This window comes from Rhinocladiella mackenziei (assembly GCF_000835555.1).
Source record: "Rhinocladiella mackenziei CBS 650.93 unplaced genomic scaffold supercont1.4, whole genome shotgun sequence".
Lineage (NCBI taxonomy): Eukaryota > Fungi > Ascomycota > Eurotiomycetes > Chaetothyriales > Herpotrichiellaceae > Rhinocladiella > Rhinocladiella mackenziei.
In genome coordinates, this window is record NW_013550601.1 from 1984561 (window position 1) to 2006814 (window position 22254).

General features: G+C 51.4%; 10 protein-coding genes across 10 annotated transcripts; 4 read left to right on the forward strand and 6 right to left on the reverse strand.

The window, feature by feature from the left end:
- Window positions 1–459: 459 nt before the first annotated feature.
- Window positions 460–1335, reverse strand: Z518_05863 (uncharacterized protein; the record flags this gene model as incomplete). Its single annotated transcript, XM_013416673.1, has 1 exon — window positions 460–1335. One exon carries the CDS (start codon window positions 1333–1335, stop codon window positions 460–462), a length of 876 nt encoding a protein of 291 aa, XP_013272127.1.
- Window positions 1336–2049: 714 nt separating this feature from the next.
- Z518_05864 (uncharacterized protein) lies at window positions 2050–2628 on the forward strand (the record flags this gene model as incomplete). The annotated part of the gene is made up of 1 exon (XM_013416674.1): window positions 2050–2628. The coding sequence occupies one exon, from the start codon at window positions 2050–2052 to the stop codon at window positions 2626–2628; it is 579 nt and encodes a 192-aa protein (XP_013272128.1).
- Window positions 2629–3744: 1116 nt separating this feature from the next.
- On the forward strand, window positions 3745–6477 carry Z518_05865 (uncharacterized protein; the record flags this gene model as incomplete). Its single annotated transcript, XM_013416675.1, has 1 exon — window positions 3745–6477. One exon carries the CDS (start codon window positions 3745–3747, stop codon window positions 6475–6477), a length of 2733 nt encoding a protein of 910 aa, XP_013272129.1.
- A 766-nt stretch (window positions 6478–7243) lies between these two features.
- On the forward strand, window positions 7244–8291 carry Z518_05866 (uncharacterized protein; the record flags this gene model as incomplete). The annotated part of the gene is made up of 3 exons (XM_013416676.1): window positions 7244–7294; window positions 7348–7463; window positions 7553–8291. 3 exons carry the CDS (start codon window positions 7244–7246, stop codon window positions 8289–8291), a joined length of 906 nt encoding a protein of 301 aa, XP_013272130.1.
- A 736-nt stretch (window positions 8292–9027) lies between these two features.
- On the reverse strand, window positions 9028–11627 carry Z518_05867 (uncharacterized protein; the record flags this gene model as incomplete). The annotated part of the gene is made up of 2 exons (XM_013416677.1): window positions 9028–10068; window positions 10194–11627. 2 exons carry the CDS (start codon window positions 11625–11627, stop codon window positions 9028–9030), a joined length of 2475 nt encoding a protein of 824 aa, XP_013272131.1.
- Window positions 11628–11981: 354 nt separating this feature from the next.
- Window positions 11982–12658, reverse strand: Z518_05868 (uncharacterized protein; the record flags this gene model as incomplete). The annotated part of the gene is made up of 3 exons (XM_013416678.1): window positions 11982–12394; window positions 12475–12592; window positions 12653–12658. 3 exons carry the CDS (start codon window positions 12656–12658, stop codon window positions 11982–11984), a joined length of 537 nt encoding a protein of 178 aa, XP_013272132.1.
- A 571-nt stretch (window positions 12659–13229) lies between these two features.
- Window positions 13230–15263, reverse strand: Z518_05869 (uncharacterized protein; the record flags this gene model as incomplete). Its single annotated transcript, XM_013416679.1, has 3 exons — window positions 13230–13542; window positions 13590–14069; window positions 14134–15263. The coding sequence occupies 3 exons, from the start codon at window positions 15261–15263 to the stop codon at window positions 13230–13232; spliced, it is 1923 nt and encodes a 640-aa protein (XP_013272133.1).
- A 1272-nt stretch (window positions 15264–16535) lies between these two features.
- On the forward strand, window positions 16536–17968 carry Z518_05870 (uncharacterized protein; the record flags this gene model as incomplete). Its single annotated transcript, XM_013416680.1, has 2 exons — window positions 16536–16632; window positions 16683–17968. The coding sequence occupies 2 exons, from the start codon at window positions 16536–16538 to the stop codon at window positions 17966–17968; spliced, it is 1383 nt and encodes a 460-aa protein (XP_013272134.1).
- A 322-nt stretch (window positions 17969–18290) lies between these two features.
- Window positions 18291–20456, reverse strand: Z518_05871 (uncharacterized protein; the record flags this gene model as incomplete). The annotated part of the gene is made up of 1 exon (XM_013416681.1): window positions 18291–20456. One exon carries the CDS (start codon window positions 20454–20456, stop codon window positions 18291–18293), a length of 2166 nt encoding a protein of 721 aa, XP_013272135.1.
- Window positions 20457–20881: 425 nt separating this feature from the next.
- On the reverse strand, window positions 20882–22133 carry Z518_05872 (uncharacterized protein; the record flags this gene model as incomplete). The annotated part of the gene is made up of 3 exons (XM_013416682.1): window positions 20882–21238; window positions 21289–21786; window positions 21849–22133. The coding sequence occupies 3 exons, from the start codon at window positions 22131–22133 to the stop codon at window positions 20882–20884; spliced, it is 1140 nt and encodes a 379-aa protein (XP_013272136.1).
- Between the last annotated feature and the right edge of the window lie 121 nt (window positions 22134–22254).

Genomic DNA, 22254 nt, shown 5'->3' on the forward strand with positions numbered 1-22254 from the left:
GTTGGTCGAGTCTAGGAACACGCGGATTTGATACTGCACCTCTTCACCCAACAAAAATTTTATCGGCGATGCCGATTCGCTGGCAAGCAAATTTCAGTCCCCGTTGTGCTTGTCATCTAACAGGTCAGCCCACCTTGGGGAGAGGCGAAACTTCCGCCAGTCCCCTCGAAACGAGGGTGGATCCTGTCACAGATATCATGGTCGTGCGCCGAACATGTAACAGTTAAAAGTGCACGTGGGCCACCATTTTTGTGCGACAATTTGGTCCAATGAGCTGTTCTCTACCAATGGTTGCGCTCGGCTCCGTTGCCATCAAATTTCAGACCGCAACAAAATGAACTCCATAATCTGTCAACAATTAAATGTTTTGGTTTGATTATGATCTCGCTTATCTGGGATATCGGTTCGCTTGCGCCGGCCGAGATACACAAACTCAGCAAGCGGAGGATGGTGGTTGTTTCATGATACTTTAGCCTTGCGCTTTTTGAATATTGGGATCGGTACATCCTCAGGGATCTTGCCCATCGGTCGAAATTGTCCGGCAGCATCTGCTTCGTCCTTCACATGAGCTCTGTCATGCTTTTCCATCCTCTTGAGCGGTCCTTCATCTTTCATCGCCGCCTTGGTTCCACCTTCACCAGGTTTTTCGTCCAGGTTAGGTTCGCTCTCCTGCTCCGAGAAATCCTTCTCTTCATTTTTAAGTTGTGCAGAAGAAGCGACGGCCTTTTCTCTTTTCAGAGACATTGTCCCAGACAACAAGTCATCTAAGTCATCCTTTTCATGACCAGGATATCGTTTGGTGGTTGCCCCCCACCCGCGTTTGTGGCCAAGCCTTTCTGCCTCTGCCTCTTCTTCATCCCCGTTCTCGCCTTCATATTTCCGCTTCTTGACTCCAACACTTAGAGGCTCTTCTGGCTGTGGCTCATCGATGGGTTGTTCCGACACAACTTTCCAGTCCCCGGCCATGGCCACTTCGGCGCGAAATTGCTCGGGGATCTGAATCCCCATCTCCGCTAATTGCGCCCATTGCCTCTTCTGATCGGCGCTTGTCTGAGTAGATTTCTGTACCGGAGGAGGCGTCGGTTTTGAGGACGCAGTAATCGTAGTGCTCGAAGACTGTTCAGATCCACCCCGAGCAATTCTACTCAGTCTTTCAACCTCTGACTTGGCCCGCTCCTTGTCTCGTTCCCCTCTCTCATGGCTATTCTGGATATCGCGAAGAAATCGTTTGAGGTTATTCTGGTGTTTTGCCGTGCTCTCATGTTGTTTGCGTTCAAAAGGTGTCTCTTTCACGTAGGTACTGCAGTGTTTGCACCAGTATTTGGGCTGCAACATGTGTTAGAGATTGACCAAACAAACTTCACAGGTAGGAATTGACATACCGTCGATTTCCAGTACTCCGACATAACTGAATGAGAAAGAGAGACACGAAATAGCGAACTTATGACATAACTCTCTGGCTTGGGACAAATGCGGGCGAATGGCAAACCACTCGGGCTATTTGAGCCGAAAATGGCTCGAGAAGAGAAGAGAATAGAAAACCTAGGCTCGGAAGGAGGAGAAAGCAAGCGGTCTGACAAGGAAAAAACTTTTCTTAGAATAAAGGGAGTCAGCTTTGACTTCTCGGGTCGGCAGGTGCTAACGTGCCGGTCAGACAGTGAGAATTTTCGGTACTCCAAAGATTGCTTCCGCTGTGAGCCAATGAGCCAATCATGTGCCCCTTGGACCCGAGCTTGCCCGTTTGACTGCCAAAAAAAAAAAAAAAAAAAAAAAGTTTTGTCCTCCGGGCACCTTATTTTTCTTCATCTCCACGCCCACGCATTCACTACCACTCCCTCGGCTCCTCCACGTCGCATTTCGTCCATTTCAGCTGCTTCTTTCATTTCTCGTTTCGCTGAAGTTTGTCATAGACAAAAAGTGTCCTCAGCTGACCGTCCTTGATTATCATTGGCACCGAACACGTTTGAACAACCCCAAATAGACAGCTACAGAAGAAAGATCGACGAATCTCCTTTCTCCTCCCGCCTAAATTCATCCCGTCTTCCCACAATGAGAATCTTCTCGTCATCGTACACCTTCGACTATTCCTGGGAAGAGGTCAGCACCAACAATTGGCGCAAATACTGCCCGTGGAACGACAAAGCTTCGCACGTGTTGGCCGTCGATACCGTCTCGCGCCACATTGACTCTGAAACGGGGATCCTTTGCACCGAGCGCCTCATAACATGCCGACAGAATGCACCGCAATGGATCTTGACTATTCTCGGGGGTGACACCACCAGCCATGTTTACGAGGTGTCTTATGTGGATCCGGTAGCGAAGAAGGTCACCATGTGCAGCACCAACATGACCTGGTCAAATCTCCTCGAATGTCGCGAGACAGTGACATATCAGCCCTCAGCCAACGACACGGCTGCAAAGACAGACTTCAAGCAGGAGGCCAAGATCGTTGCCCTCTGTGGTGGGTGGCAAAAAATTCGCAGCAAGATTGAGGAGGTCAGCATAGAGAGGTTCCGAGAAAATGCGGCTCGAGGACGAGAGGGGTTTGAAATGGTCCTCGAAATGTCTCGGAGGGTATTCGGTGAGGAGAAGGAGAAGCTTCGACTGGGACAAGAGGCTACCGTATAAAGAGGAGGGCCAAGTTTCTTTTTTTACCATATCATCTCACGATTCATGAGCATCGTTTCAGCGGGTGTATAGAACCGGCGTCTTGGTACAGGGTAGCGATGCCGGGTTTGGTTCCTTTGGCTTGGACCTTGTCCTAATGGGGTGTTTTAAGAGAGGGCTCCTGATGATTGATCTTCAGCAAGGCGTTTGGGAGAAGGCCTTTTCATAAGCCCCGGCCCGGGGGGAACCTGTTTCAATACCGGCATAGCAAAGACACTGAAGAAGTCTTTTCAGAAGATACCACTATAAATCGCTCTTAGACACGATATAGCGGAAAGAATCTCCAAGCTCTCAATTCCTGATGACAATAAAGATAATCCCTACGTCAATGTTATTTCAGATTCAGAGCACTATCAGGTGTTCGGTACGAACACACTCCGGCAAACGAGCGGGCGCTGGCAAGGTTGACTGAGTTCGGACATTTTACTACCTATTAGCATCTGACCCTACTTCTCTCGGGGTCCGCGGTGGATCGATTCGTCAGGGCAGATCTCTCTGGCGTGGTACCGGTCGTAGCAGTACACCACCAGGCAAGCCAGAACATGGGCTCAAATCATCAATATGGGCCCTCGATGCATTATTAATCACCATTGGTGTATCTGGCTATGAGCCATGCTGCTCTTGAAACGCTGTCGATCATCCTGCCGTCTGAATCTTGGTCGCGAGCTGGTGTTAAGCCCCTTTGGCATATGCCCTCAAACCCAAATTGCGGGCCCCTCCCCAATCATGATTCTCGTTCGCAATCCCTGGGCACCTTCCAACCCCATCTACCGCTCTCCTGCTCGCAGCGCTGCCTGCAGCTTTTCTTTTCTTCTCTCCCATTTCCATTTCCCTTCCCGATCGCTTTTTCAAAATTTTTTTTTAATGAACAGGGCCTCAGCGCCACGGCCAACCATGTCACCAGCATTCCTTTGAGCCCGTGAATATCCTACCGCCGTGGCTGTCGCTCGACTGAGAGACAATATCTCCTGCTGGCGAGCCCAAATTTCCCTGTACAACTCCCCGATTGGCTGTGCGACCAACCACTCCCCTGCTCCGCCTCCCGACACCCCCCAGGTCTCCAATGCAGTGTGAGGAATGGACTTCAACAGTGTGGCCTCTGTTGAATATTCCTACGACCGTGCCTTGCCCTCCGAACCGGAGATTCATTCGAATCTACATCCCTTCGACTACCCGCGACCACCACATTCATCCTATGACGCCGAATCCTCGTCGCAGCCGATACCAGTCATTTCCTCGCTGATCAACTCCTTATCTGCAATAGCCGCAACGGAAGATCCTGATTTGGATCACGATTTGGGTGTCGAGCGGCATACATACCATTCCGCTTCAATATACAGTCGGCCGGTGTCGCCTAGGCCCCCCGACCCGGATGAATTGGATAGGGACCTGCACGATCCCCCTATCGTCGATGATAGTAGTGAGGCAGAAGTGGCCGCCGCGCCTGTAGTTCGCTACGCACGACGACCTCCTATATTATCCAAGAGGTCGAGCCGATCAAGATTCTATTCTCTGAACATGTCTCAGCCTGGCCTGGCTCCGCGGGATTCTCTGCAGAGCCTGAAGTCGCGTGCCGAAAGTGACAGCGTGGGCATACCCAGCATCGAGAGGCGACATGGTTCCAGTAATTCTTCTGCCTTCTCAATAATCAGCGGCGTGAGCGCTCTTCGACGAAAGCCGACAATAGAGTCAATCCATGACAAAGCGACAACGAGACCGATCCCTCCGAAACGACTCTCTTCTGATCGACGGCGAAAGACCGAGTCACTTTACAGTATGGACCCCGAGAAAGAGAATAAATATCCCACACGTTCTGCGTCCATTGACGGCTACTCGACCAGCGGAACCCAGTTGGACCACTCGTCGGCCGATAGCCCTTCTGTTCCAGCCCTCGGCCGCTTGAGCAGAAGTGATCTGGCCAATCATATGATTCCTTCCCGTCGTTCATCCCTTCGACGTAGTGTCACGGGCCTGTCAGACGCCTCCCAGGATACTACTAGATATTCTATGTCCAGCCGAAACCTGAAAGAACTCAATATTGACTCGGAATTGATCGAAGGCGACCATTCAACCGTCAGGAGAATACGGGAGTTGCAAGAAGCCCGGGAGAAGCGCCAGAAGGAATGGCGAAATGAAGCTCGAAAATCTGAGCGAGCGGCCAAGAGACATACTATTGCGACCCCCAAGATGTCTCAGCGAACAGGCTCATACCCGAGTTCGCGGCTCTCTGTTACCGAGGTTGTGGTGGAGTCCCCTGAAGTTGAAAGTCCTCTTGAACTGTCTGCCTGTGTCACCGCCGCTGATCTGGCGGACATGCCTGTTTTAGTACCCCGAGCTTCAAAAGGGAACTCCCCAATCCAGAACATGGGGACCACCACCCCATCAAATCCGACAAGTGAGGCTCCTTCACGAGGTAATAGCATCTACCGCAGTCCCGCAAGTCAACCGAAAAGGAATTCCGCAACCCCGTCCATAAAGCCAGAGACCCCCATGTCAGAAGTCAAGTCTATCTCGGACGAGGTGGATGCGTTCCTCGGTGCACCCCGATTCACCCAGAAAATACGACATCCTCGGACGGGCAGAACAATTGCCTTTTCGGAAGTCGGGGACCCCAATGGGTTTGTGGTGTTATGTTGCGTTGGGATGGGCCTCACCCGGTATCTTACGGCGTTTTACGACGAGCTGGCTAGAACGCTACGGCTGAGATTGATCGCACCAGACAGACCGGGCGTTGGTGAAAGTTCACCTGTGCCGGAAGCCTCGTGTACTCCTTTGAATTGGGTTGACGATGTGGCTGTCATATGCAATTCGCTGGAGATCACAAGATTTTCCCTTCTGGCGCATTCGGCTGGAGCAATATATGCTCTTGCTACTGCGCTGAAAATGCCCCAGTACATACGTGGGCGCATCCACCTCATGGCGCCGTGGATACCACCTTCACAGATGCCCAAAGGAGCAGCATTGGGACCAGATTCGCAACCCATTGCCAATCTCCCGTTGACTCACAAGATCTTAAGTGTGCTCCCGGCGCAGATCCTCAAGGTCGCGAACTCACGCTTCCTGACTGCAACAAGTGCCTCCGTCGATGCAAAGCCGTTGAAAGGAAAAAAGAACAAGAATTTGGAGAACTTTGAAGCAACGTTGGATTATCCATTCCATGATCTGAACGAAGATAGCCCTTTTCCCAAAGCCGTCCCTGATGTGGAACCCCCACACCCACCAACGGCAACACCAGGTCGAGCTCGCAGCGTATCTTGCTATCAAGCAAACAACGAATCACTGGGAATGCAAGCTACCCTGGCGAAAACGCCCAGCCCAGATTCACGCCGACAGACACAGTCCTCTGCTAAGCAACCGCCGTCCGTATTTCAACCCATGTCACCTCGCTTGACCCCTGAAGCTCGTCATGCTCTTTACAATCAAACACTGACACATCGGATTTGGGCGCTTGCCACGCACAATGCTAATCCCGCCATTGACCTGGTGGTTTGTCTTGAACGAAGAAAAACGATTGGATTTCGATATCCCGAAGTGACGAGGTCGGTCGTCATCCACCATGGCACGAGAGATACACGAGTGCCCTTAGACAATGTACGTTGGTTGCAGAGTGTTATGAAACGGTGCGAATTAAGGGTCTTGGAGGACGAAGGCCACGGACTCATGGCGTCCGCATCAGCGATGGCGACAGTCCTCGGTGAAATTGCCAAGGAGTGGGAAGAGTGGGAGAAGATTGCTATGGGCAAAGAAAAGAGGAAGAAGGAAGAAGGGCCTCCCACAATTACGAGGAGGGAGGTCATAAATACTTTTTGATGAACATTCGGCCCCCCTGTACAGACAACTCCGTGCTACACTTCCCTACCAACGATCAAAGAGTTTTGGATGTGCGCCCTTTTTTTTTCCAGACGAGGTATGTGCGGCCTTGGGTGAAACGACTTCGACAAGCGCAGACAGGACTACTGGTCAGGAGTTTGGGTATGAATTTACATGGTCGTTGACCTCAGATGACTGCTTCCGTTGGAATAACATGTTGAGGTGGAGTGAAAAGAGAAAGAGCTTGAGAAGCAAGCACAATAAATATGTCGAATTACTAGACATTACCCCCAATTATCCAGGTCAAAACGTGACCTGAGAAGCATGAACTGCGCCTTGCAAGACGGGGGAGCATTGCCCTGTATAGAAGGCTAGTGAAGGGCCTGAGACGAGTTGATATGGATATAGCATAATGTGATGGAGAACCTAGACCCGCGAACAAACTGAGACTCTAAGCAATGCCACGAGACTTCAAATACGAATAGCACAAAGGACGAAGCAGGGCAGCCTCATGCTGCAAGGCTGCGAGCCGTCGAGGGGGCCCCAGTACGTAAAACTAGGACCACTCCGTACTAGCAAATGTTGACCTTGGACTTCCCGCTCAGACTTCACATCTCTTTCTCTCACCCCACTTCAGCAAATTCCAAGCTGTGGAATACGCACTCTTGTTTCCCCTGCACACATCCCTGCTCAGATACATGGTTGGGCCTGTCTAGATCTCACCATTCCACTCCCATCCCCCCTCAGTCCCGTAGCAGCGCCCTTCATGAGCAAGATACCAGATGCCTGGGAGGACGAATGGTCGTCCGTCGCAGATGTACATATCCTGCATAGACCCCCGTGTTCTCCGTTATGCTGACCAAGTTTCAGAAACAGCCGACCCCTCCAAACGAGTCCGGAGAACCGAAAAAGGTCTCTTCCCGAGTGACTAAAGCCCAGCGAAGGGCACAGCAAGCCGAGTTCAACAGACAACTCTGGGCTGAAGCGTGCGTGGGCAACCCAACCCAATCTAACCCCGAGGACATTCTCAATCTATGGCCGGCATTGAAACTGACGCTCAATACATATGATATAGCGAAGGACCCAAAGAAACCAACTACTTCCTCGAATCCCGCAATGTCGTGCCCCTCCGCTCCGAGTTCAAACCTCCCCCAATCCTTCTGTCCAGGAAAGGTCCCATAATCCAATCCCCTAAGCTGTCGACAAGTGGCATGCAAGACTTGAGCCTCAGCAACGACAACAAGAATGCCGAGTCATCTGAAGACGAAGATGAGATCAAAGCTAGAGAGCTCTCGCTCGCGGAACGCCAGGCCCAAGCTGCCCGGGACCGCGAAGAGAAACAACGGAAATACGAAGAGCGGAGACAAGAGCTCTTTGGTCCCCCAAGCAACAGCAACTCCTCCTCACAGCAGGCAAATAACTATAAGTCAGATACACCCAGTCCCGCGAGCCTCACGCCACCGGGTTCGCGATCGGCCACGCCTAATCGAGGACGAGGTAAAGGCGGCCGTCGTGGCGCCGCCAATACCAACAACTTGAACCCTCGAACACCGTCTCGAGGATCCCAGCACCGAGAACTGTATGATCCCTCCTACGTTGCAAAGCCGGATTCCGTACACGTCCCGCGCCGCGAGAATGGGAGTTCGAATCCTCGGACGCCTGAGATCCAACCTGTTCGAGTACCGAGAGGTCCCGATGGTTCCGGGAGAGGCGGCTTTGGATTCGCCATCCCCAATCCCAACCCACGGCCCGTTCGTGGTGATCCCGAAAGTACAGAAAACGCCCCGGCTCTCACTGACGACTCGTCGACATGATTCCTGGGGCCCCGGCGTCTTAAGGTCAAGATCTGAGTTGGAAAGTAAATCGTCTCGACCGATCAGTCTCTGCCCATAACCCAACCTACTGATACAACACAGCGTCCTGGAAAGAGGAACCGTTGGACACGAGACGCGGCCCTAAGGAAGGGCTCCCTCCTAATATCAACATAACCTGGGGCTGACCGTATTGTCGCTTCGAGTCACAATCTCCCAGACTCTTATGTCTGCCGGTCACCGAAGGGTGCATGCGTGATGATGACCTCGCTGCCCATTCACAATCACCCCCGAGTATCTCACAGCGGCGCGCCACCGCCTTCTACGAGAACCAACCATACAGCCAAATGGCTGGACTGGGCCAATGCAATCTCGAAAGATCGATCCAACGTATCAAAATCTAGTCTGGACACTGTCTATCGGTCCTCTTGTCCAGACGGAGCACCCACCACCTAAGCTCGAAGTGACGGTGACACTAACACCAGTAGTTGCTAGCAACAGAGACTTGAATCATCGTACGCATACGCACATTCTGCTGGCACGGAGCTCAAAATGGTCGAACCATTGCCGAACCAGCACCAGCACCAGCACACTAACACAGGCACACACATATTACTTTGTTCGAAAGACGTATAGAAGAGAGCACTCCTCGATACCTCAACCAATCCAGTCATGACCGTCATGAAACCACGAATCTCAGGGTCCCATTATTTTCCATAGTCATCATCACAGCCATCAATCACGATACCATCAGCGCTGAGCCCTCCATATTCTGCTTCTCTTGCACAGCATGGTCCTCTGACAGTCTCCCCCAGACGTCGCCACCAAGTCCGAAACCTTCCTGGGCAACGACACGCTTAGCATACTGGATTTCGATAATGGCTTTTCTGGGCCCGTGGCCGTCGCGTGCCGTGAGAGAGTCCCAACCGTCCTCTCCGACACCACGATAAACGCTGTGGTAGGAATTCTCATCCGACACGGTACGTCTCACGCGGTCATCAGCTTCAATGGCATCCACCCACTGTCTCCAACGCGTACCAACCTCCGGACGTGGGAAGTTGCGGTAATAGCTGAGCACGCGCGACAAGCGGATGATCCACGGCGCAAAGACGACGTCCACAAAGCCAATCTCACTGCCCAGGAAAAAAGGACCGGTGGCATGTGATGCGTTAACCAGCGAGGTGATGTTCTTTTGCAAGGTGGCGATGAGCATTGAGTGTTGTGCAGCGGTGGCTGCATTGGCTTGTGCTTGGCCATCCAAATGCATCTCGTCTATGGGATTTTGTTGCTGCGGCGGACCTGGTGGCGGGATAAAGAGTAAACTGTAGAAGTTCGGTAGAATCTTGCGGTTAATGTGGTCTGTCCACAAGCGACAATGTGCTCTGAGCTGTGGATTTCCCAGTGGTAGCAAGCTGTGTCCCATGGCTAGGTCTTCGAGATATTCCAAGATGACACCGCTTTCCCAGACACCCCAGTTGCCATGGCGGATACAAGGAATATGGCCGTCAGGGTTGACCTCAAGCATCTCGGGTGGACGGTACGTGTCCAGGTGCGCGGGCATGACTTCAACCATTTGGTAAGGCACGCCTTTGATCTCGAGCGCGATCCAAATGCGTTGAGCGAACGGGCAAAAACTGTTGGCGAAGAAGGTAATCTTGGACGGCACCGGGCCCGAATGGCTTCGTACCGTGAAGAAGGCGAGGCCACTAGCACGGAAGGTCGGGCTGCTAGATTCGGTGTTTGTAGTTGATGTTCCGGTCGACATTGTCGTGGGGGGTTTCTATAAAGGTGTCAATTACGGAGACCAAGGCATCTTTATTGTGAGCAACGTTGGCCAAAATTCCTCGCGGGATAGAAATACAGCGCGAGAGTTCAAAATTGAATGCAAGTCGGGTGGAAACTTACACTCAATCGTTTCTTCTCTTTCTCTTCCTTCAACAACCACCTCTGCACGCTGTTCTTCTTGATTCGGTCGCTCTCTTCCAGGGTGTGTTTGTGATCGAGATCCAGATTGGGATCAAGAACTGATTCGTCTTCATCCTCGCGTTCTCCATCTTTCTTCTCTTTGACGGCCCCACCACCAGGATTGCCTCGCACACGCTGGATCGTGAACCATCGCTTTCCATCTGCGCCTGGGTGGTCCTTGGGCAGACGGCGAGGGAGTTCGAGCAGGCCGAAGTTTGGATCGATGGCACTATTTGGGGCGCCATTGCCATTCACTCCATCCTCAAGGACGATGGTCAATTCACTGTTCTCTCCCACGGACATGTCATTCCCCCCCACACTGTTACGAGCCGTGCCGTTCATCGCGCCGCCCATGTCGGCTCCGATGAGATTCAAACCCTGCTTCCGGGCCTCCTCGTCGCTAAAGTATTCGGTCACTTTGATTTTGACATCGCAAAGGTCTCGTTCACGGGCCTGGCGCTTGCGCTTCTTCTTGTTCGGATCGTCACTCTTGGGCGTTCCACTCGGACGACCCTTGAGACGGCAGTCCCAGTAGTGACTGACAAATGCCTTGCGTTTGTATTTCTGGGTAGATCGATGCGAATACACGTTATCTACATGTGGAAAGTATGTCAAGAACTCTTCCTCCGACAGCACGAGAGGCTCGGTAATGTTGAAGAGTTTGTGACGCCATTCGTCAAGATCGGGTGGGTTTGGGATCAAAGGAAAGGTGTCGCTAAAAGGATTTGCAGCGACGGCGGGATCAGTTTCAGGGTCATTATCCGAGGGGTTATTGTTCTGAGGAGCAGAATGGTGGTGCGACGCCCATGGGTCTGAGTGGATGAGTCCTTGAGGCGTGGTGTAGACCTGCGATTGTCTTGACTGGGATCGAGTGAGAGTGGGAGTTCCATTCGGGAAAGAGGATGTAGAGTTCTTCCAGACCAGATTACTCTTGTTTTGGGTCGCCTGCGACATATCTTCTTGTTCTTGAAAATTGTCGGGTCGCTGATGCACGGGAGTCGCTTGAACCTGAGGAGGAACGGCTGGTGCCGTGGTGATGCTCGCCTGTCGAGAGGGTGTCGAAGCAGCGTTTTGAGAGGCTCGAGTCTGGACGGACACGCGTGTCTGCTGTGGACTACGCGTGGATTGAGCTGGACTGGTGGTGGCGCTCTTCACTGCACTGCTCTGTCTGCGCGTCTGTCTTGGGGAAGTTGAATTTCCATTCTGCATGCTCCTGCCCAAGGCTTGAATGTTGGCTTCGGTGGAGTCAGCCGGAGCGTATCCTGCATTTTCAGCAGCGGCATCTGAAACAGCTCCTGCGGTGCCGGCGGCGTATGCAGGGAACTGAATGGGTTGGACGGGCGCAGCAAAATTCTGAAGAGTGTCGGCGTCCATTGCTGGGCCGTGGATTGATTGATGGAGGTGGATTGAGGATGCGCAGGCACGCGGAAGGTTGGATTTTGTGGTTGCTGCTTTTCAACACGGTTGAGGAAGGGAGGTGAAAGAGGAAGAGATGAGGAGGGCGAGAGAAAAGCGGCAAGAAAACTGCTTAGTCCCGGCGAGCTAGTCCTAACTGGGCAGTCGTCCGCTCACTACCAACTCTGAATCTCAAATGCTCGATTGAACCATTTCCCAGGACAACGAACAATGAATTTGACCTGGCCTGCCTATCCTTGACGGACTGTGACTCGAAATTACGGAATGTCCTCCCATATCTAATCCTACACCTTTTCCCACTCGGCCCTCCATTCATCCCACCTTCCGATCCTTCTTCCAGTCATATGCGCTCGAATTCTTGAATGGAAATCCCGAAGTTCGCTTATCTGCTCCTGTCCTCTTCGACAGCCTCCCAGCCGCCGTCCCAAACACCACACACCACAGCCCTAGGCTGGCCATGGCTCCGTACCCCACCGCTCCAAGCATATACGCCGTCTGCTCATAATTGACATAGCGCATGTAGCAGTAAATCATGTTCAGGCTGTTGAAGAAAGTCGTAATTCGCAAGATGGGAACGGCATACGGTGCTTTGGGATCATTGTCCTCCAAACTGACCGGTTCGCTGATACTCGCCGACAGTGGGATGGATCCCGTGAAGAACATGATAATTAGAGCGATCAAGACGAGGGCAAATCCCAGTGATCGACTTAAGTAAATCTCGATATCTGCCCATGTACACCAATCAGAGACGTCGCAATGAGAGGACAATAGCTGACAGGAGAAGAAAGCTGTCCAGTGTTCATACCAGATATCTGGTGGAGATCTTTTGCCAACATGGTGATGACCAATTTCGGCAGTACAATCAAGAGCACTGCTTGGATCGCCAACCATGCTGCCGTGCTATAAGTGTAGGCATAGAACGCCTATATGGATCCTTTTCTCAGCTGGACGAACGTGGCAGATCAATACAACCCATCACTTACGTCCATAGTGAAGGAGCGATATGTCGTGAAAATGTTCAATGATACTTGTCAAGAGTAAGTCCGACTGATGAGAGAACTTGACGAAACCAGTCCAAAAGATACTCGGTGGTCCTATGCAATCCGGCTGCTAGATGGAAGAGTAGGCATCTCCCCCGTCCATTTGAATGGCATAGATGGTGACGTCACATGTATGACCCTTTTGGGTTAGCATGCCGTGAAGAGAAAGAAACGTGATTCCTGATTTGTCTTCACTAACATTGCCACTAATAAAAAAAAAATTATAGAGAGGGATTGCATTAACAGTACATTCTTCGCAGAGACCAATGCAACCTCCTCAGGAAATTGGTAAACGTGTTCAAGCCTTGAAGATGCCCTAGTCCACTTTATGGCGTGCCAGCCTGCAGTTTGTTCTCTCATATGCGACGAATACCTTCACGTCCATCCTCATCGAATGCTTTTTGTCTTCCCAGACATACTTTTTGCCACAAGCATATCGTCGTGATCCCCTCCTACGAGAGAAGCGATACTCTCATAAACCTGTCTGACGCTTTTCATTCGCCGGCCCAATCCGGGGTTTCTAGGAATTCTGGAATGCATTGAACGCTTTATACGTGTATCCAATGAACGGTAAGCTCATTTCTGCATCCTGCTCGGGTTGGTTCTGCTTGGCGTGTGCTCGGTGCATTGCGCTGTTGTCTTCTTGTGGGATTTCGTCGATCGGGAAGTAGCTGACGTCAATATTGGATGACAGTTTGGGTTCAAATGGAGCCCGAATCTTTCGCAGTTGGTCCCACACAACTCCACGGAAGAATGGATGTTTCTTGATGGACGATGCTCCGTCATGAGCTCCTCCTTCTTTGCCCAACCGATCTGCCGCGTCACAGAGGAAGCTGCACAAATTAGCAGAGATCTCCTCAACCAAATTGGCTTTACTCACCTCCGAATCATGTCTTCAGCATCTCGGCCCAAGACTAACTCGTCTGGGAAGTACAACGACTCCCGCCAGTTGACAATTTTGCGGTAAGTGTCATGAGTGTCCTCGGCGCAGAATGGCGGCCAGCCAACCAAACATTCAAACATGATGGCCCCCACCGACCACCAATCGCAGAGGTAAGTATAGCCCTGACCCAAGAAGATTTCCGGAGCAATGTAATCAGGAGTTCCAACGGTCGAATAGGCCATGTGGCGTCTCGATTTTCTCCAGGTATTCACGAGTCCACGGTTGCTGACGGTGAGATTAATTTGCTCATTGAGAGCCATCGAATTTCGATTTCCTGACTTGTCATTTGCATTGGATTTGAGCAAGGCTTGGTAGTATGAATTCTCGTGCTGTTTGCGCCCGCCCGTGGAGAGACCAAAGTCGGTCAATTTGATGTGGCCACCTCTGTCCAGGAGAATGTTGTCCGGTTTGATGTCACTGAAAGCTAGGTTAATATGAACTCACTCGAAAAAAAAAAAAAAAAAAGCCACGCGGTCCTCACCGATGAAGAAAGCCGAGTTTGTGGACCGCTTCAATCGCCATCACAATCTCAGCCATATAAAATCGTGTGATATCTTCAGAGAAGATCTCATATTTGATCAACATGGTCATCAGATCACCACCGGGCAAGAATTCCATCAACATATAGAGGAATGCCGAATCCTGGAATGAAGCATGCAGCTTGACCAGCCATGGATTGTCTTTGGAGTCCGCCAAAATATCACGCTCAGCGCGAACATGAGCCAATTGATCCTTCTTGAACATCTCCGACTTGATCAGAGATTTCAAAGCGTAAATCTTCCCATCAGATTTCCGCTGCACCAATTTGACTTCGCCGAAAGCTCCTTTGCCAATGACTTTGATGGTTTGGAAATTATGCGGAGTCTCTTTGGTCCGAATGAATCTTAGAAAGCGTGCCTCCTTTTGCGCCAATGTATTGATTTCCTTCTGTTTCTCAAGATCACCGATCGCCGGATTCTTCAGGATTGCGTCGAGCTCCTTCGCACGACTGTTCCGATCTCTTGCTCGCTCGATATTCTCTTGGAAAAAACTGTTGACCAGCTGCTTCGCGGCAGTCCCCCGCTTTAGAATGTTGTCGGAATATTTGCGTGGATTCGGTTGTTCCTCTTCTTCCGGTTTGGGAGAAGGTCTGGGCATTGGTGGTGCCAAATGGCTCTGATAGGGATTCTGGGCTTGTCTGGCTTCGCCAGCGGTTCGAGGACGCGAAGTGGCAGGTGACGGTGTACGATTGATATTGGTCCGGGGTGTGGCACTCAAATCTTGATTGGAAAATTGCTGGATCAGGCCACTGGTTCCATCGTTATTGTTATTGACCATGTATGGGCGGGAATTAGCTTGATATGCAGGTTGAGGAGATTGCAGACCGCCCTGTGCTTGATATTGATATTGTTGCTGATATTGAGATTGCGGTGACGGTTGGGGGAAGGGCTGTTTCATGAAGTAGCCATTATTAGTGGTGGGAGTGCCTCCATATTCCTGCTGTTGTCCACCATAGATCGGCTGAGGAAAGGTGGAGGGCGTGGTAGGATACATTCTTGCGTTGGCCGCGTCGAAATTTTGTTGGATGTCAAACTGGAAGTTCAACCGCAGACGGTTGTGGTCCGGTTCCATTGTTGGAGTAATTCCACTGGGTTTGTCAAGGGGGACAGTTGTGGTCACGGACTGCGACTTCAACCGATCGTTCACCAAGGACTATTTCGGAATCAGAGGCTGCTCAAAAAAGCTCTAGGGAGGGTGGAAAATGTCTTTCAAGTACCTCGTATGGTGTCAAATGACTCCTAGACCGACAGAAGTCGGTGTTTCCGCCTCCTTGATTCAATTCTTGCGATGATCAGATCGGGAGACACTTCTAGGATAATGTAGATGGACAACGGGTGCGTCGAAGACCGAGAGGACGAAATGCCATCAATATGACAGCGATGGAGACAAGAGCAAGCAAGGCAAGTCAGTGATAGAGACGAACGAGATTATTGGATCGAGTGTAGAAAGCATGGAAAAAAGGGTGCAGGAGAGTTGCAGATTTAGAGGGAGGTGTGGCTGCAACTAGAAAAGAGAGTTTTGCTCGTCCGCTTGGAGATTCACACTGCCAGACCCTGGTGTGTGCCTGAGCAGTGGTTAATAAGGGGAGCCGCCGCACTAAATCAAGCTTAAAGGAATCGCCAGGCTTCCCCCGAGGAGACCCCCTTGACCCACAGCATTCCCCCCCATCAGGCACAACTATGCGATTGGGTCTCATCCTGTTACCCTGGCTGACAACCACAAGTACGACAGCGTTTCTATCTTATGCGCGATGTTTGCGTATCTGGAGGTTGCCAGAGGCGAGAGATCTGATGCATCTAGGCTGGCAGTGATACTCGCATGCTCCTTTGCCTGGCATGGCTAGTCAGCTGAGATTGAGATCCCGTCGCCTGAATGGCATAGACACGAGGACAGTGGCAAGAGTTCTCTCCCCAAGTCGGTCAAGACGACCGGTGTCTCGGGAAAGAGGATCTTAGTGTCTCCCAGATTCGTCGTCAAACCATTGCCTGCTTTGCTTTTTCCAAAGCGGCTGATAGCCTCGTACAGGAGAAGTGTGTTGTACGGATGAGCCTCCCGTAGACGCAAAGTGGAGTGGCGCTCCAAGGGATTTTCCGTCGTGAACACCCGCTGTCCGTAGGGGGCAGGTAGTCCGAGCGCATGCTTGTTCAAAGATCTCTGCTCTCCAATGACTTGTTGGAGCTTCTCAGACAGCCTTCCGATCATCTAACTTTTTTTTTTTTTCTAAAAAAATTTTAATTATTTTTTGGCCCCAGTCCGGCTGCGCAATCCACGCGCATGTGCCCTTGAGCACAACCGGAAACACTGGGCTTGACCACCATTCCGAGAGTGTCTGGCATCAACACAATGACCGACATTCCAAAACCAGAGGGCATGCCGGAAGGTGCCCAAAGCCAACCTCTCAAACTACCGCCGAAACAAAATCCCGTATTTCGCATGATGGGTGAGTGCCCACAATATCCCTGGGTTTCGATCATTGCTAATACATTCCAGGGATGCCCAACTTCCGCTTGAGGCTACCTTCGCGGAATTGGAGAATCTTTCTCACCATCGCCGGTGGTTTTACTGCAGCTGTTGTGTACGACCAGAGGGAAAAGAAAAAGGTTCAGAAAAAATGGTGTGACCTGGTAGCCCATATCGCCCAAGAGCCACTTCCTGTCAATCAGATGCCGAGGAAATTGACCGTTTTCATATCCGCGCCACCCGGAGACGGTATCAGACCTTCGAGAGAATATTTCAAGGAATACATTAAGCCCGTATTAGTCGCCGCGGCAATCGACTACGACGTGATTGAAGGTCGGAAAGAAGGTGACGTCCGGTATGGGACAGCGGAGCAAATACGACGACTTCGACGGAAGCAGGGCGAGAAAGGTCCTGAGCCAAAAGAGCAAGACATGGATAGCGCAGCTGCGATAGATTTGATCCGGGACAAAATGCATATCGTGCCGGAACCGGGTGTTGGAGGTGACCTGGTCCTTGGAAGGCACACTTGGAAAGAATATATAAGAGGACTGCATGAAGGTTGGCTTGGTCCGGTCGAGGAGCCTCTTCCCACTCCCGGACCCGAAAAGGAGTCTTCACCTGCTCAACCTCCTACAGAAACTCAAACAGATGATCCTGCAACAACCCCCGAAAACACTGGACCCGAGAAGAAAGGAGAAGAACAGAAAGAGAAAAAGCCCCATTTTCCCCCTCCAGCCTATTTGTCTACGGATCAGTATGCCTCCGCCGAAGTGCCACCGAGTATACCTTGGATGTTTGACCCCTCTCAACCCATTCACCAACAACATCTCCTCGGATTCCTCAAAACCCCCCAACGAATATGGAATTTCCTCAATCGCCGATACCTAGCAGATCAGATCGGCCGTGAGACGGCCGCCATTGTCCTCGCAGAAAGTCGACAATACGACAAACGCACCTGGTTCCCCGTAACCAATATGGCCGGAGAAGTTGACCCCTTCGTCACGAGAAAGCCCAACAAGAGTGACGCCCACTGCCTGTGGGAGCAACAGTTGGTCCTTGCGCCCGAAGAGCGAACATGGCACAAGTCAGTTCGTAAGCCTCGAAAAGAAGATGATACCAGTGAGAGGATATGGATGAGTGATATCGTCATGGACGAGAGGATCGGCGAACGGATGAAGAGGTTCCAACTCGACATGGCAGAAGAAGACAGGGCGAGAAGAATTGAGTTAGGACGCGAGAAGACACGCGCGCGACCTATTCGCGATCTTAGAGCTGAAAAGGTCGTGCTTGGTGACGTCGATGACAACTCTGGTTGATCTACGACGATTCTGTGCCCTTGTCCCCAAATCATCTATCCTCTCCTCCTCTCATATCTCTATCTCTAGGCAAGCCCGGATAGTTCTTGCAGCTTGAAGAAACCTAGATACCTTATTCAGCTGAGCACGCACGGTGCATTCACTTTCTGTATAATTAATGTAAAAGCTTCGATACCCATGCCTTCCTTCCTTTGCAAGTTCAATGTCCCTCCACCTTTCGTTCAATATATATAGACACACACACACACACACACACACAATTGTTCGCTTGCTGACAATAGTATCCAAAACTCTATGTCCATCCACCCAATTCAAAGGCTATTCATGGGGCGATCGGCTCAACGCGAACCCTGATATCCCGTCTCTTCGAACCATCGTGCGCTTCGAGATCCAGAAAATCCCCCCACGCCCGCATCCCATCTAGAATCTCGGTCTCTCGCTTCTTAAACCGCTGGCCATCGCGCACTATGAACGTTGGCTCTTTACTCTGCCATTTTTCTTCGTGATCGTGGTCGTGGTCGTGGTCGTGGTCGTGGTCGTATTCGTTATGTCTTTCGAGGGCCTGTTCGTCGTCGTCGTCGTCGTCGTCGTCGTCATCAACGTCCCAATCTCCCCAAGCCGCCCAGCCCTCCGCGCTTTTCTCGAGGGCCGTTGTTCGTGAAATTGGTTCTACGGGATCATATTCGTGGGATTCATAAATCAATCTGAACGCTAGCGCGGGGAGGTTAAAGTGTTTCGATATCAGGGACTTGAGTTGGTACACGGATATGGTGGTTGGAAGGGCGCGGTGGAAGGATTGAGGCGCAGACGCTCCCGGCGTTGGTTTTGTCGTCGGTTTGGAAGCCGATGCCGATTTGTCCGGAGACGACATGGGTTTGGAATTGAGATGGCGCTGGGGGATGTAGAAGTATGCCTCAACGAGACGCGAACCTAGCGTTCCCGGAGCGTAGGACTCGAGTGCGGATTTCGTCTTGGTGGTGCGCGGAGCTGGCTGAGACGCAGTTTGCAAGGAACGCTCGATGACGTCGTCGCGGTCGTATTTTGCACAGAGGGTCGTGTAGAGAGGGTGCTTTTTGCGTGCGAGGGCGGCCTTTAGTTCGAAGTACGGCTGCGATGGTGAGTCGGGCAAGGCGTCCGCAGTCTCGAGCTCAGCCTTCAGTTCTTTCTCCGTCACGGAGAGGTAATAAATCTCTCCTTCCTCCCTGTCTCGCGTGGTGATGATTGTGTGATTGAGCGATTTCAAGTGAGGGACCCGGGCGAGAGTGAGGTAGTAGGAGGTTGAATCTGAGGTTGTCCTTGATGCCCGTTGCCACCTGGGATCAGAGTGTTGTGAATCCGACAGAGACCCGGATTGAGACTGGTCGTACAGTGGGTTCCTCGAGATGCGGAGGGACGTTAGGTTGGGAAACATCCCGGGGAGGGTGTCGATGAAAGCGTAGTCCCCAATTTGGTTTCCCGCCAGGTTGAGGGTTTCTATTTTGTCGAGATGTTGGGGTTCGGAATTGTCAGGGTCTCCTAGTCCGAGGCATGATATCGCATTTCCTTGGAGTGAAAGGGTTGTCGTAGAGGGGAATACTGAGAGAAGAGTCGGCAGGGATGACATATCTGTGAACTGGTTGTTGTCGAGGACAACTGTCGTGACAGAAGGGAAGATCTGATTTTGACCTCTCGCATCCACCGTGAAGGAGTCAAATCCGTTTAGCGAGAGCGAGATCGTCTTCAAGGACGAAAAGCAGCAAGACCCGTCGGAGGATAGAATTTGGACCACCTGGTCCGGTCGCAGCAGGCACTCGTTCATCTGTAGTTCATCGGCAGACTGAAAAGGATGCGCCTCATCATCGGCACATTTCGTCTCGAAAGCCCTCAATCGAAGTCCGCTCACTTTCAGTATTTTCAGCTTCTTCAAGGGCAAGCACATGTCCACCACATCCTGCCATGTCTCGATAACGTTCCAACCCAAACCCAATTCCACGATATTTGGACATGTCCGTTCAAGCTCAAGTTGAGCTGTTTTGATCTCCTCCCTCGAAGATCCTCGAGGGGCAATTCCGGACACCACCAATTCATCGACAAGCACGATTTTCAGATCTGCTAAGATAGACAGCTGCTTTTGAATCCGTTCGAAGCCGACTTCCTCCACGGCCTTTCCTGAGATCTCAATTATATTCTCCGCCACGCCGGAAGTACCAGTGTTGTACGTGGAGCCGGTCGACGGCGCATATTTGAACTTGATCGCCTCGAGAAGCGTCCTCTCTGGATCAACTTTTCTTGAAGGCCGTACAAATGAAGCAGCCGTCGGTCCTGATGAGAGGCATTGAAAGATCTGTTGTCCTTCGTATTGACCGTTGTGTTTGCCCCGGCTGGGATCGTCCCATTCGACCCCTATCCAGTCACCCTTCGTATTGGAAAGCGGTCCATAATAGCGGACCGTACATAAAGCTCCAGCGTAGGAGCGACGTTGGCCGACGTAGAGTTCTTGCCCAGACATGTCTGGTCGATTGGGAGTCGTCTAGAAAACTAGACCCATTTTGTGCGGACACGTCCCGGATTGATGAATTTCGTGGAACTCTGTGCAAAGGTCGATGTTAGACGGCGGCCTATCGCGCAGAATCCATTGACGGAGCAGTGAAATCAAATGGTCACAGGCTTTCTTCTGACTGGAAGTAGACCACGTCGATATTACGGACGAAACAAATGTTGCCAAGGCTGCCACCTTGGGGTTCTCACAAGGCTGCAGCCCGGAAGACCGAAGATAGGAAATAAGCATTCCCACCACCTTTATTTGTATTGTGCGCTCCATGAGCCGATTGTAAGCCTAAATACCCTAATGATTACCGCCGCTTATCCGCCGGGGGGTATCTTTTGGTAGTTCACCCCCTGAAACGCCGTCGCTATGCAGTGAAGAATGTTCCCTTATGCCTCGACGTCCTCGAAAACATCATCGTCGTCATCATCCATGCCAGACTTGTCCATATCCGAGTCCTCCACCTTTGGCGCTACAACGCCGGACGGATTCAGCAGCATAGCATCATTCTTGTACTCGTCCTTAAGCTCCCACTTGCCATTGAAATCGCCTGCCTTCCACATAAAGGCGATCTCGTCCAGTGTTTGCCGTAGGTATGCTTCAGGTTGGTTGACTTTGGCCTTGAGATCACGCAATCCCCATATACGGTGTTGCCGGAATAGATCCATGAGCTTATCGATAAGGACGTGTTTTTCGACACGCGCGGCACGAGTTTCTTTTTGGGCTTGCCGCCGGGCCTGAGCATTCTAAGCATGTCAGCTATGATGTTTGCCATCTCATGCCGACAACTCCCTACCTTGAGAACATTCGCCTTATCACTCATGCTCATGAATGGCATATGCTTTCTTGAGGGATCTTGATCACCGGTTGCGAAAATAGCTTGTTCTCGTTCCGGTAACTTGAGCATCTCAGTTACCTGCTTGTTCTCCAGCACAAAATACTCATCGTTCTTGACCGGGACGGCTTCAAACTCCTTTGCCACCGTTCCGGCAATAGCAGTCTGTTTCGGAATCGGACGCCGAGTGTACGGTGTGAAGCGGCCTTTGTTTTCCTTTTTCTTCTGTTCTCGTTTGTATCTTTCGTACAAGAAGGACCTGCCTTGTCCTGGAATTCCGTCTTCATCGATCTCATCCCAGGCAAATGTTCGCGGTTTGTAGCCGGGCAAATCCTTCTCTGAGAAGACGAGTACCTGGCCCGGTCTCCGAATTCTCAATTTCTCGGCAGAAGGAGGGAATAGGTTGTATTCTTTAGGCTCGTTTTCAAATTGAGATATGGATTTGAGCATTAGGCTGACCTGTCATGCAATGTCAGCTCTCTGAGTTTAGAGCATAGGCTGGGATCTAGTCTTGTGCGTACGCGTGACGGATCGTTTTCGGGGCCTTCCACTCTGATGGTCCCAATCTCAATTTCGTCATCATCTTGAAGTTTTGAGAGCGTATCCCAGAGAGATCGCGGGATATGACTGAGCCATAATTGTTGCTGCGACCGAGAAAAGTCGAGGTCTCCAGTATCCTCGTATATATCATCATCCTCGTCGACGTAAGGCGAAGGCGTGTCATCCGTGGGTTCTGGTTTAATGGCTTGGTCGGGGACTGATTCCAGTTTAACTCTCGGGATCCCTGAGCCCTGGAGAGCCGCCATGCTTATTGATGTTGACAGAGAATCAGTATTGATGGTTGAGAGACGGGGAATTTAAAGAGGGTCAAGCGAACTGCGGAGGAGGACATCGTGATTGCAGGAATCCCGCTGCTTTGAAAGGCGC